General features: G+C 52.7%; 1 protein-coding gene and 1 long non-coding RNA gene across 9 annotated transcripts; one reads left to right on the top strand and one right to left on the bottom strand.

Annotated features, from left to right (window-relative positions):
- Window positions 1-236: 236 nt before the first annotated feature.
- On the bottom strand, window positions 237-2,305 carry RPS27A (ribosomal protein S27a). The gene is made up of 5 exons (XM_054197271.1): window positions 2,103-2,305; window positions 1,733-1,787; window positions 1,500-1,585; window positions 749-880; window positions 237-434 (listed from the first exon to the last, which is right to left on the bottom strand). Exons 1-5 carry the CDS (start codon window positions 2,148-2,150, stop codon window positions 285-287), a joined length of 471 nt encoding a protein of 156 aa, XP_054053246.1. The 5' UTR covers window positions 2,151-2,305; the 3' UTR covers window positions 237-284.
- A 2,729-nt stretch (window positions 2,306-5,034) lies between these two features.
- Window positions 5,035-11,044, top strand: LOC128907511 (uncharacterized). Of its 8 annotated transcripts, none has more exons than XR_008465651.1 (5): window positions 5,035-5,190; window positions 5,854-6,895; window positions 7,519-7,650; window positions 8,817-8,906; window positions 10,799-11,044. It is a non-coding gene; the product is annotated as an uncharacterized LOC128907511 (long non-coding RNA). The 8 variants fall into 8 exon arrangements; XR_008465653.1 differs by lacking the exon at window positions 10,799-11,044 and adding an exon at window positions 10,408-10,790; XR_008465654.1 differs by lacking the exon at window positions 10,799-11,044 and having other exon boundaries at window positions 5,854-6,056; window positions 6,663-6,895; window positions 8,817-10,380.
- The last annotated feature ends 2,894 nt before the right edge of the window (window positions 11,045-13,938 follow it).

The raw sequence follows: 13,938 nt of genomic DNA, 5'->3' as shown, positions 1-13,938 counted from the left end.
TACTGCGTACTCCTCTCACACTTAGAGAGACCCCTTCTTAAGGTTATCTAGAATGTTGGGGTGTTTTTCCTCTGCCATTGCTACCCATTATCTCCTTGAAAGGAGACTTAACCAAAGCCACTCTTCAAAAGAAGCTGCTGCTTCTTTTCATCCTAGTTGGCAGTCAGCATCCAAAGTTTCACAGATTTTTCTCACTTATCAGCAGAGAGGAAATACAGTGCCACAGGAAGCAGAAATAAATCCTTAAACCGTACAGAACTTCAGATTTTTATTGTCTAGTACATTTACTTGTCTTCTGGTTTATTGAAGCAGTATGTCAGACAGCACTTGCCACAATAGTGTCTGTCAAAGTGACTAGCCATGAAGACTCCAGCTCCACACTCCTCAGAGGGGCACTCCCTGCGCAGACGACTGATCTTGCCGTTCTCATCCACCTGGGAAGAGCAAAGAAGCAACATCTCATATATATACTCACCACCTTTTAGCAGCGATGATAATTTTGAGTATTTTTATTTGGCAAAGTGGTTTCCATTACAGTTACTACATCAAACTTCTTGAAGCAAAGTTTGGAAGTGCCCAATCGCAACAGTCAGTTCTCTTCTAACAGGTGGGATACTTGCAAATAGAAGGACTTTAAATACGCCAGGCTACGTGCAGAGTATACATGCAGAGTAGTTAACGGGCTTCGTGGCCTTCCTGGTGAGAGCTAAGTTCTCATCAAGTTTTGCCTAGAGTTACTTCTACATACCTTATAGTACTTAAGCACGGCAAGCTTAACCTTCTTTCTCTTATGCTTGTTCTTCTTGGGAGTGGTGTAAGACTTCTTCTTTCTCTTCTTGGCACCACCACGAAGTCTCAGCACAAGGTGGAGAGTTGATTCCTATTTGTAAAGCACATGAAATGGACTCAAAATGCTTTCTCAAGACAAGAGTTGCAGAGTTTTTCTTTTATTTACCGAAAGTAGGTAGCAAGCTCCAGGTAACGAGCAAAGCTCTAAATGGATTTTTTGCTATTAAGCCTGCAAATGAACAGGCTCCAGAAAGCAGTGGGCTGCTGCATCCCAAACCACAAAAGGTTCAGTTGCTATAAAATCCGTTGTGACTGTATTCCTCAGTTACAGCTGCAATTGCGGAATAGTTTCACAATGTAACTAAGACAAACAGACAGCTATTTGTTGCTGGCCTCGCTGTCAGGTTAATCTGGCAGAAGCAAGCAGGATATTTTCACATTGGCCCCCTAAAGCAGCTCAGCACAGAGGGCCAGGGCTGGCAGAAGGGAAGCACTGAAAATGGAAGCTGTTAGACATGTTTTTTTCTGTCTGTAATTATAGATTGGGCTGCAGCGATGATCTGTTGTAGTCCTGGCATCAGTCAGGAGTTCTGCCCAACCCAAATCAACCGATCTTGTTGAATCTATTTGATGCGTTTCTTAGGCTCAGCAGCAAAGGTCTGTGCCAGCCATTGGGTAGCGCAACACCCCGTTCAGCTTTTCCTACTCACTTTTTGAATATTGTAGTCAGACAGCGTGCGTCCATCTTCTAGCTGCTTGCCAGCAAAAATGAGTCGCTGCTGATCAGGAGGAATACCTAATGGTGACATAAACCGAGATTAAATGAGGAGTGGGGTCTATGACATTCTATAATAAAACAAGAGGCTGCTGCAGACAGTCGCATCTGCATAAAACACACATCAGTCACAGGGAGAAGAGAACAATAAACGCATCCTGAACTTACCTTCCTTATCCTGGATCTTAGCTTTTACATTTTCGATAGTATCCGAAGGCTCAACCTAATATGAAACAAAACAACGGGAATCAAAACGCACTTCGCCTCGTGATTAGCCCAGAAAAGCGGCAGCAGCGTGAGGAGCTGCAGGCACACACCGCGCCGCGCGGGCCTTGCGGGGCCCCGGGCCCGGGCGGCGGCGGCGCCTTTCCCCGCGCATCCGGACGCCTCGGTGCTCCAGAAGGCCCCGGCCCGGCGGCAGCCGCACCTCAGGACCGCACGGACGGCCCGAGGAGGGCGGGCGCGGCCCGGCCCTTCGCCGGCTGGGCGGGCAGCGCTCCCACCTCCCCGGCGCCATGAGGGGTCGGCGGCGGCTCACCTCGAGGGTGATGGTTTTCCCCGTGAGGGTCTTGACGAAGATCTGCATGGCGAAGCCGGCACCGGCGGGGGAGAGGCGGGGGGAATGCGGCGGCCAGAGCCCGGCGTGCGGCCGCGGAGCGAGGGCTCACCCCGACCTGCTGCTGGCGCAATGGCGGCGGCCCGAAAGACCGCGGCGCCCGCCCGCACGGGGTTTCACCCGCGCCGGAGGAGGGGCGGGCGGCGCGGCCGGACTACGTCTCCCAGCGCGCCCCGCCGCCGCCGCCGCGCTGGGGCATGCTGGGAGCTGTAGTCCCGCCGCGGGCGGAAGGGGGCGCGGCGGCTCCCAGAGCGCAGCGCGGTGGCTCCCAGAGCGCAGCGCGGGGCGGGGGGGGAGGGCCTCGGGGCCTCTGGGCTGAGGGAGCGCGCCGCGGCGGCGGCTTCGTCCCGGCCTGTCTGAACAGAGGGGTGTCGGCTGGCACCGCTCTGGCACGTCCATCTCTCGTAGGCTTTGAGGTTTGTGGGAGGAAGGGGGAGGGAGGTTTAGCCTCTGCGTAGAAAAGGCGCCAGCCGCTGCTCCGAACCGTCGGGCGGGAGCGGGAGGCTCGCGGTGCTCCCCCCCGGCCTGTTTGAGCGGGACAGGCGATTTACGGAGAGCGTGCGAACATCTCTATCGACGGGGACGAGAACGTGGGTCGTGCTGAACGAGGGCCTTCTGAAGAGTCTGACATATACGTTACATACGCGTGGGACAAGCTAACATATTTTTGAAGTAAACGACCAACGAACAGGAATTGATAACTGGTTTGCTGCTGCTTTGTCTTCCGGGGAAAAGGGTATAAGCAGGCCGACTGTGACCTCTTGGTGTAGTTACAGACACCAAGAGCTGGTGTATTTTCAGCTGGTTTTTGTGCCCCTGTGTACACTGCAGTCAGACAGAAGCCACTGCGATGAATCTGCACTACCAGGAGCTAGAGTAGGGTTCATCCTCGATAACCAGTTTTCTTAACTTTGTGGCAGTTTTGAAGTGATAAATCGTTTTAAAGCTGTCCTAAAACAGGAGAAAGTCTACATAACTAAAAAGACCCAGGAAGTCTATCCCCTGTGCCCTGTATTAGCGTCAACGGCTCTTCAGTCTGGCTGAAAGGTTGTTGCTGAAGCTCCTGAAGGACTCGTGCCGGCCTGGTTGTGTCTGCCGTTTTCAGGTGCTGACTGAAATGGGAGATGCCAAGAATAAATAAAGATTCTTAGTTTTCCAGATGGATAAGAACAAGGGTTACAGGGTCTATATTTAAATCCTGAGGTGGACGGGTATTTTAAGACATCAAAATGAACAGCCCCTGCTCCTTTGCTTTTCCACACCTGTAAGTGCTAAGGACATTGAATGACCCTCTAGAGAAAATGCCTTCTGTTACATGGAAATGGTTGCTACGGCCGTGCAGTGCTGGGGCTGACGGCGTTTGGGGGACTCCAGTGTCACCGGGGCAGTGATGATGCAGCGGAGGAGCAGCTGAGTGGGGGATGTGGGGGTTACGTGGGGTTCCCCCCAAAAGAGGTGGGTCACAGCCCCAAAATGTCTGAAAATTCCTGTGGGGGGACCAAAAAATAATAAAACCTGTAAATATGGGCATGAGCCGTCGAAACAGAGAAAAATCTCTCATTTTTATGTATATTGAAAAATAAAATTCATTTCTCTATATAAAAGGAGCTCAAAATAAAAGCCTGAGATTTATTTGTAAAGTGCTATTCAAGTGTCGAAATATACGTCTAAACAGACAGCTAGTCTAATTAGACGTTCTATATAATAAGTGTTAATATATAAGTCTAAATAGTTCTAACTTGTACCAGATATTCTATAGAAATCTAAATAGATAATATGCATTCTCTAAGTGTGTGTATGAGTATGCGTAAATAGATACCGCAGTGTAAATGTCTATGCCATATGAGGTTTCTAAAATGCAAAGAAACGCTGTTTGCAGAAAGGATTTAGAAACTCGCCCTCCCCTCTAGTCTCTCTTGAAGCCGTCAAAGCGCTTTCTAAAGCTGCCCCTTCCCCCTTCTGCTTTTCCCATCCCGATTTGGGGCCGGTTCTCCCAAAGCAGGGACTTTCCCCCCCCCCGCGGGGCTGCGCACAGCAAGCGGCAGCTGCCGCCACGGCACAGAAATACCCCGAACCCTCTGATTCTGGGTCTGTGCTGGGGGACCCACCCCCTAATTTTGGGGGGAAAATATCCCAATTTGGGTCTCCCGGGAAAGCTAAATCCACCTGGACTTGTGCAGCTGGAAAGGAGAAAAAAACCCCACACGTTTTCATGCAGGAAAGCAAAAGTCACCGACTTTTATGTTGTGGATAAGGTGCCCCCCCGCCTCCCTCCCTGGTTCCCGGCGGACCCGCCGCTGTCACGCCCCGGCCCTTGTGCCCCGCGGGGAGCGATGCGGCGTCCCTGGGGCTCGTTCTGGGGGGAAAACCCCTGTTCCGCAGCTTTTTGGTGCAGAAGCGCTGGCCGTCGCCGCGTGGGCTGCGAGCGCGGACGGGGCAGAGGGATGGGAGCCCGGTAGGGGGTTCCGGTCCCCGGCCCGACTGAAGCGGGCTGAGGGCGGTTACCGCTCATCGCCCTGATGAGCGCTGAGAGCGGGGGTAACGGCGGGGGTGCTGCCGCCCGGCGGCCGGAGGCTGGTCTTGCAGGCGGGGAACCGCGCATGCGCCGTGCCACCCCCCTTACCGACCGCGCCCCCGGCAGCTTTAGCCACGCCTCTGGCCTTTCTGGCCACACCCCCTTGCCCTCCTATTGGTCGGATCGCCTCGCCTGGGGTGGGGCGCGGAGGGGATTGACGGCGGTGACGGGCCAATGGAGCGACGCTGCCCAAGACGGGGGCGGGGCCGGGGCCGGGGCCGGGCGGGAGGCGGCCAATGGCGCGCGTCATGGGCGGGCGGGGCATGGGCGCTGCGGAAGCGGAGGGGGCCGGGGGAAATGGCGGCCGTCTCGAAACTGGAGCCGCGTGGTCCGGGCGGACAGCGGGGCCCGGCGGGCGGGCGGGCGGACGCTCGGTCGGGCCGGGCCCGCGGGGCCCCCGCGAGCACGCCCGTGAGGCGGCTGGACCGCGTGAAGGTGAGCGGGGGTCGGCGGGGGGCCCCTAAGGCTGCCACGTGGCGGCCACGAGGGGTGATGGGGGGGCGGATGGGAGGGCCCTGTGCGGGGCTGGGCGAGCGGGGGGCCTGAGCGGGGGGCGTTGTCGGGTCGGAGGCGGGTAGCTGGGCCCGGCTCCCCGCGGGGTCCCTTCGGGCTGGGGGGTTTGGGGTGCGGTGCCGGCGATGCCGGAGAAACAAAGCCCGTAACGGCGGTGAGAAAGCGGCGCCCGGGGCGCGCTGGTGCCGCCCCCCGCAGTTCCCCAGTGCTCCCCACAAGGTGCCCGTGGGTCCTGGGGGTGTCGGGCTGTGGGGTGGCTGCGCTCCCTCAGCGTCGCCCAGCGGGGCTGCAGAGGGGCGAGGAAGCGGGGGGGGGGCTGGTTTGGGGCCCGACAGGGAGCGGGTCTCCGGCTGGCAAAGGGGCTCATGCGGCTGGTTTTGGGGCTGAGAAAGAGAGGGGGGTCGTGTGGCCTTGGGCTCAGGAAGGGGGCTGGAGATGAAATCCCCGCCAGGCCCCCCCCTCTCTGCGCGGAGAGTCCGTCCTGGTCCCACTCCTGAGGGGAGGAGGTGGGCTGGGGGTCCCCGGGCTCGTCCCCCTTGGCTGGGTGTGACAAACAGGCTCATTTCTCGCCTCCTCTTTTCCCAGGGTCACCTTCTGCGGCACGGCGAGAGAATCCTGCGCGGCTGATTCCGCTCGTGGCTCAGGTCACGGCACGCCTGGGTCTGGGGGAGTGGGGAGACACGCTTGTGAGTTCAGGGGCGCTACAGATACTCCTCGTCAATGCCACAGAGAAGCTGAGGAGGAGTTGCAGTGAACAGAGCGTGCCTCCTGCCTGAGCAGGTTCTTTGGTAGTTATGAATGGTTTCCTTTGGGGTCAAAGGCTGAACTTTCAGCTAGGATAAATTAAGAGCTGCCTGCTACCTTCATTAGGGTCAAGTGTTTCACTTCTGTGTGTTCCTACTGGTTCCAGGGGAAAGTGGGAAATAGCCTTTTCTTTGCCTACGCGTAACTCAATTTGGGCTAGTCTGTGGTGTCAGTCTAGTTCATGTTTGAGCACCAAGGTGCCAGTAGAAACGTACCAACTGAAACGTGACGGAAGCCGATGCGTTGCTTGATTTTTATTCTTTTTTATTATTATTATTGCTTGATTGTGGAGGGTATGTTTTTCTGTGGCTCAGTCCACATTGTTCCGTGGAGCCTTCAGTCTAGGACTTTTAAGCAAAAAAAGTTTGTTGTTTCAGAAGGGGACTGGTCCTTCCTAGGACTGAGGTGTAGACTCGGAGGGTCTCTTAAGTACGCGGTCAGAATGAAAGCCAAACTTCACTGGATGTTGCTGCTGTCGGTCTTCCCTTTTGCTAATGTCCCCACAGCTCCCTCATGGGTGGGAGCTCTGAATCATCCTTGATTTTTTTTTTTTTTTTTTCAGTCTCTAACATGTTTTTTTGTGTCCCCAGGAAGAGGCTACGTTTAAAAGTTCATTAGTTTCCTCCTGACCGTGCCAGTGACTAAAACTGAGTTATGATTTTTGAAACAGAAAAATGACACCGCTCTTAGAGATCCGGGCTATTTCTGAACGTGTTTTCGTCACGTGCAAATGTCCTCGGGATGGAGATCGCCTGCGCTTGGTGCTCTGACGAGATGATACGCTGAGACAGGGAAGAGCTCTGGCAGCCAGAAAAGACACAAGGTCCTGGGGTTTTTGTCTGTCTGTTTTCTGGGGTGGGGGTGCGTGTGCTTTCAAAAACAGTGCACTGTTGACCTCAGGTGGCAGCCTGCCGAGCTCTCTTGCTGCCTGACCTCTCCTTTCCTTTGTCACTCCTCTTTCGTGGCTGCAGCTTTCGTTTGGATAATTTTAGACGAGCTATGAAGTGACTCGCCTGTGTAAAAGTGCTTGCTGGCGATACCGGGAAGGACCATAAGGTCCTTGTAGTGTGGACTTTGAAGTTAATGTGAAGGCTTTGTCAGCTCTCCTTCTATGGTTTTTGTACGAAATAGTTTAAGAAAACACTAAAAAGAGTATAAGGTCCATTCTGGAGCATGTTACACCCATGCAAAGCTTACTTCCCTGCGTTTATTTTCTCTTCCTGAAAGCACAGTCTTCTCTTTCTGTGTGTGTACTGTTAAGTGATGCCGTGAAAAAAAACTGTGTACTAAAAGGGGGAAGAAACTGTTCGTAAGAGTTCAGATGTTCGGGAGAAGCAGACTCTGTGTTCACGATAAAAGCTTTATGCTTTTTCATCAATAAGTCTTTAGGATATCTTATAGCGGGAGTCGAGAAACCTTACTGAGATACTGGCATCTGTCCTAAAGGCGATCGAGGTCAAAGGAGAGACGTGGACAAACTGGGACAAAGCGGCATCTCGCTTCTGCACGTTTTCCAGGCGTTCCCACGAAGCGCCAGCAGCATCGTAACTAGTGACGGCGAGTCCTGATGTAGCTTTGGTGAGTTGTTGCTTCCACCATGTCCTTTGTCCATAACCTACGGTGTGTCATTTTGACATCGGTTGGAAAGAGATTTTTGGAAACGGAAACGTTTCTCGCTCAAAGCAGTTGCCTTTTTATGAAGTTCCCATCAGAGCGGGTCCTCGGAGATGAAGCGCTGGGCAGCAGGAGTCACGAGCACCGAGACTTTGCGCTCTCTTTGCACTTCTTTGCCGGCGTTTGTGTTCTCGGTTGTTACAGTTGAGACCTCATAAAACCCTGTTTCTCCGCGTGTTCAGTACAGCCAAAAGCATTTGCCCATCTGCCGGCGCTTTTTGGTAGCCTGACGGATTGCGGCACTGGGGATTTGATTTTCCCCCCCACCCTTGAGAGTAAAGCCATTTCGGGGGGATCTCTTATCTTGCTGATTTTTCTATGCTAAATGAAACTTTAAAAAAAAAAAAAAGCTAGAGTTGTGTAACTTAGAACTGACTTGTGTTGTTTAAACTGCTGCTGCCGAATAGCTGTGGCGTATGTTTTATAAGGCGTACCGAAGCAGTTAGGTATTTGTTATCCCCTGAAGTTCTGCATTTCTGTCTGGCTTTCAGTGGCGTGTTTTTTCTGGCAGCCTGGGGAGTTGCCTGAGAGCGGACAGAAAGGAAAAATTATTCCCTGTGCAGGGAGAAAAAAAAAATAATCTTTTTTTTTGTGTGTGTGTGTGGGGTGTGTGAATTGCCCAGGAAAGCGTGGAGCCCCGAGGTTTTTGGGGCGATGAAAGCGCTGCCAAGGGACAGCGAGGACAAGCCACGGCTTTGCCTCCTGGCACCTTTGGTGTGGGAGCAGTCGCTGGAGGTTTGATGTTTTTTTCCCAGCCCTGAGAGAGTGAAATAAGGTGTTTTTGAGGATGAAGTCGCCGGGAAAGTGACTTAAGAGCCCCAGGCTACCTGGGAAAGTGGCTCTAGTGCAACTAAATCTGCCAGTGAGTCAAAAAAGTCAGGGTTGTCAAAAAAATGCAAAGGTCTAGTAACCCGTATCAACAGCTGTGCCAGAGATGGTGCCGAATATGTTTTCCTCCACTCGGCTGTAGCCTTTGCAAACCTTCGCGAAAGAAGGAAGCTTTACATTCCTACCCAGCTTTGTGCTCAAAGCTTTTTTTTTTTTTTTTTTTCTCCCCTCTCTCTCAGCAGAATGTCAACTGCCAGCGTTTCTCCATGTGGTGTTGTGCCGTGACAGTGCAGGACAGACGGAAAGGATCCGGAGTGCTCTGCGAGTATGAGGTATGTCTGTGATGTGTGTCCGCTTTTTTCTTAAGCGTGGCCTTTGAAATTAACAGGAAGGCTTTGTCAGCTCTACTTCTATAGCTTTTGAATGAAATATTTTAAGAAAACACTAAAAATAACATAAGGTCTGTTCCGGAGCATGTCGTGCGGCCAAAAGCATTTGCCCATCTGATGGTGCTTTTTGGTAGCCTGATGGTCTGTGGCACCGGGGATTTGATTTCCCCCACGACCCTCAAAAGTAAAACCATTTGGGGGTTTTATGTTGCTGATTTTTCTATGCAAAATTAAACTTAAAAAACAAAAAAAGGTAACGTTGTATAATTTACCCACTGACTCGCATTGTTTAAAGCGCAACTGCCCAATAGCTATAGCATACAATTTATGGGCGGAGTGAAGCAGTTAGGTGTCGGTTCTAAAGGTTTAAAAAGAGGCGACTGAATGTTACCGGGTTTCCCCCGCTATTATGACAGAGTGCTCTGAGGTGCTTCTATTTCTGTCTGGCTTTCAGCGGCGCGTTTCCCTGGCAGCCCGGTAGCATCTCTGTCGAGCAGTGCCGCTGGCCAGACGTCCCTCCTCCTTGTGTAACACCCAAAAAAACCTGCGGTCAAATGATAACCGTGTGTTTTGGAGAGGGGTAGTTTAATGGTATCAGTTCACAGCCGTGCAAGTTGAACAAGTGCCACAAGAAAGTCAAATACTTTTATTAGAGTATTTTTAATGAGCGTATGTAAATGTAGGCACACGTTTTCAGCACGGAGCGAATGACCAGGCTTTGTTCTTTATTGCTCCCTTGGCTCTTCAGGGTTTGACCCCTCCGTCTCGGCTGCATCGACCCTGTGAACGAGGTGACCGGCAGCAGCAGCACCGTTACCAAAGACAGGCCTCTGCTTTGTTTCTGAAATAGTTGTTTCTTACTAACCCTTATTGTGTGAGAAAATAGCTAATTACCGACTTTATTACTGTGTAAAAATAGTTAGTCACTGAGCTGATGTTACAGATAGTGATAGTGAGGAGACAACCAGAAGTAGTTAATCACTTCAAGGTTCTTCTATATGTCAAGTATGTACTCTTATACCAATTAGGATGGAGTTAGGGCTGCTTCAAAGAACATCCTTCTTATCTTCAAGAAGTTGGCAAACTTACAGCAAACATTTACTGTCCTGAGATGACTCAACACCTTAAAAGGATAATGTGAGGAAGGGCCTCCTTACCCAAACGACCATGGGGAAGCTCACGCTTGTGCAGAAGTGTTTTGCCGCCACAGCAAAATTTGATACGCGTGTGCAAAAAGACTATTCGGTCATCCTGATGAATAGGCAAGCCTAGGTGGAGTTATGGATTAGGTAGGTGGAATTATGAGAATATTTTGTGTATAAATAGTGGGTGAATATGCCTGGTAAGGTGTGCTAGACTGTGGTTTTTCCCCCTAGCACCCGATGTCTAATAAAGCACTATCTCCTCTCTGAACTACCTTCGGTTTCGAGGGCTTTTATTTCAGGTCACAGCACCAGGGCCGTAGCTGCGGCGGTGGCTCCGTCAGCGTGGATTCTGGTTATGGCCCAGCCCGGTCCTGCCGCCCCGCACGCAGGGTGACGGATCTCCGGGTGGCCGCGCTGGGAGGAAGGGGCCAGGCGTTTTTCAGCACGGGCCAGAGGGTTTGCCGTCACACTAAGAACGTGTTCCAAATGGCATCGGTTAGCCTTAATCCTGACTTCAGGAGTTGGGCCGGCGCTGGCTTTTGCAGGCTGTGCTGTGTTTGGAGCTGAGGCGTTTCCCCAGAATCCTCCTGTAGCTCCTGTCCTGTCCCTCAGCCTGAGGGAATGCCTCTGTTCTCTTCTGCGCGACTTTCGCAGCACGCTGAACTCTAACGGGGGATTTCTGTTTTCCAGGTGCCTCGTTGGCATCGCGCGCTGCTCCAGAGACGCCCCAGCCCAGGTTTGCAGCCGGTGGCGGAGCAGCCCTGAGGGGAAGGGGCCAGCCCCGGGTCTGGGCGTTGTGTTCCTTTTTTGGGGGGGAATAGAAGGGTGTCTGTGTGTGTCTGGGGGTGATGACGTCATTGGGGGCACCCCCATGTCACCGGGGCAGTGACGATGCGGCGGAGGAGCAGGGGATGGGGGGGGTTATGTGAGGGTCTCAGCCCCAAAACGTTGGAAAATTCTCGGGATGCATTAAAAAATGTGAAAACCTGTAACTACGGGCGTGAGGCATTGAACTAGAGAACGATTCTCATTTATGTACGAGAAATACGTATATTGAGAAATAATACTAATTTATGTATGTAAAATAAGTTCACAATAAAAACCTCTGTCTCTAAGGATTCCATGGTTCTGTGTTTCTGCGTCATATAAAAGATCCCTGAACATAAAAATACTTTAAAAATGTATTTATAAGAAGATAAATGTGTAAAATAGGGGAGGGGGCGCTCCCGCCCGGCGGCTGAAGGCGGGTCCTGCGGGGGGGGGGGGGAGCGGCGCGTGCGCGGCTTCGCGGAGGCCAGTCCGGCGCGTGTCGCGACAAAGCTGCGGCCGGAGGGCGAACCAGGACCGCCGGGACTCCGGCGAGCTCCCCGCCGCCTGGAGCGCGATCGGTGCCGCCCGCCCGGCCTCGAGAGCGGCCGTCGGCGCTCCAGTATCGGCTCTTACGCGTTACCGCGCCCCCGGCAGTGCCCGGCGGTTTTCCGGCTGTGCATCTCCATGGCCCCGCCGTCGTCCAGGACCCCGGAAGTGCCCCCTCAGTCCTCCGACGCGCGTCTCTATGGCACTTTAGTCCTCCAGGACCCCGGAAGTGCCCCCTCAGTCCTCCGACGCGCGTCTCTATGGCACTTTAGTCCTCCAGGAACCCGGAAGTGCCCCCTCAGTCCTCCGACGCGCGTCTCTATGGCACTTTAGTCCTCCAGGAACCCGGAAGTGCCCCCTCAGTCCTCCGACGCGCGTCTCTATGGCACTTTAGTCCTCCAGGAACCCGGAAGTGCCCCCTCAGTCCTCCGACGCGCGTCTCTATGGCACTTTAGTCCTCCAGGAACCCGGAAGTGTCCCCTCAGTCCTCCGACGCGCGTCTTTATGGCACTTTAGTCCTCCAGGAGCCCCTCAGTCCTCCGACGCGCGTCTCTATGGCACTTTAGTCCTCCAGGAACCCGGAAGTGCCCCCTCAGTCCTCCGACGCGCGTCTCTATGGCACTTTAGTCCTCCAGGACCCCGGAAGTGCCCCCTCAGTCCTCCGACGCGCGTCTTTATGGCACTTTAGTCCTCCAGGAGCCCCTCAGTCCTCCGACGCGCGTCTCTATGGCACTTTAGTCCTCCAAGAGCCCGTAAATGCTCTTCAGTCTTCTGGAAATCACATGCCTCCAGCACTCTTACAAAACCACAAAGCACGATTAACATTTAACCACAAAAATATCTGAAGATCACAAAAATAAAGCGACCGCTGCAGAACTCTCTTCTCCACAGCAACAACTCGACAGAAATCAAACAAAAGTGTGAGAGAATCACCAGAGGCGAGTCCCAAATGGAAATAAAAAGGGGTGGTGCTTTCCCTGCTGGGAATTTAAGTCAGGAGAAAAGGAACTGCTGCGCCTGTGGCTGCCTTCACGTCTCCTGGGGGTTGGCCCCGCCCTTTCCCAGGGGATTGTGGGAAGGGTGGTGGGCGGGGCCTGAGGGCAGTGGGCGGGGCCTGGGGTACATGAGCCCCAGCCTGGGCTCAGGAGCTCATTCTGCTGCTGGGCTCCTCTGGGGTTGGAGCTCTGTGGTCTCTTTGGTAAAGCGCGGCTTTGGAGCTTGTTGAACTGTTTGGGCAGGTCTGTTTTAACATTGAGACTAGTATGGATAAGAAATTAGAGGTAAGGCTTTTCAATGTAAGGCTTGATGCCATATATAGTAGAAAATGGACTCATATGTTAATTCTTTTTGTTTTGTTTTTTTTTCTCAGATCAGTGGTTTTGCAATGAGTGTTCAGTGTGGCTAGGTGGTTTAATAGTATGTCTCTCCTTTTTTATATTCTCAGTGCTGTGTGTTTTACTGTAATTCCTGACTTTATTGAAGATGGAATTCTGTTTTTCTCTAGTTTTGTGCTACACGCTGTAAGCAGTTTTTTTTTTTACCCTTAATTGGGCCGGTTATAAGATTATTGAGTAGGAGTTAGGGTGAATGTCTTATATGTGTTTATATATGGGATTTTAGCACTTTGAGGAAGCAGCAGGGATGTAAGGCATATTGCCTTTTAGGGTATGCAACAGCTCATTGTGTTCCCCGATGGTGTGCAGAGTATCACAGTGGCCCTAGAGCCTTTGCGGCTTGCAGCAGGACCCTAGTAGGTCAGGTCAGGGCTTCACTGACTTTGTGGGTCTGTAGCAGAGCCCAGAGTCTGTAGGAAGACACAAGATAGGAGATGACCACTGAACACAGGGCAGGGCTCAGAAGAGCAGCTCCCGAGGAGCGACTGATACAGGGGGTTCAAGCCGGCCAACGGAGGGCAAGAGCTGTTGGGAGGAAGTGGTGTTTTTTTCCTGATGGCTCAGGAGAAGAGAAAGGGTTTCTAAAGTTTTGGCACTGGGGGATGGCTGGGAAAGGGAGATGGGTTCATGATTTTGTCTTGGACAGGTTTTGCAGTTGGGTTTGGGTGTTGATGGGGTCTGGTCTGTTCTAGTGTCTCACATTTGAGGTGAGCCAGACAGTCGCGAGGAGGAGCACGGAACTGGTGATTTCACAGAAATGCAATGGTAACGTTGTGTTTCTTGGTATCTTAGGTGCCGTGAATGGTTGTTGCTGCAGCTTTGGCCTCCAGAATCGGTGTGGAGCAGGCGAGCAGAACGCCACGGCGTTTGGGAGGCTGAGGGTGTTGTGGAGGAGGTTGGCATCTCCTCTCAAGATGCTTATTGCTTGTGCTGTGGTTGCTTTGGGGATTCATGGGGGTTTTTTCCTGTTGCAGAGGAAGAGGAGGAGCTTGGTGACTGCAGGAAGATATCAGATGGCTGTTTTTTGTGGATTGCATCAAGGACGGATTCCGACTCCCGGCCATCTGAAAGATAAGTTGA

The sequence above is a fragment of the Rissa tridactyla genome, chromosome 3 (genome assembly GCF_028500815.1).
Source record: "Rissa tridactyla isolate bRisTri1 chromosome 3, bRisTri1.patW.cur.20221130, whole genome shotgun sequence".
In the NCBI taxonomy this organism is placed as follows: domain Eukaryota; kingdom Metazoa; phylum Chordata; class Aves; order Charadriiformes; family Laridae; genus Rissa; species Rissa tridactyla.
The sequence above is the reverse complement of the archived record's forward strand: the minus strand, read 5'-3'. Positions and strand labels throughout refer to the sequence as shown.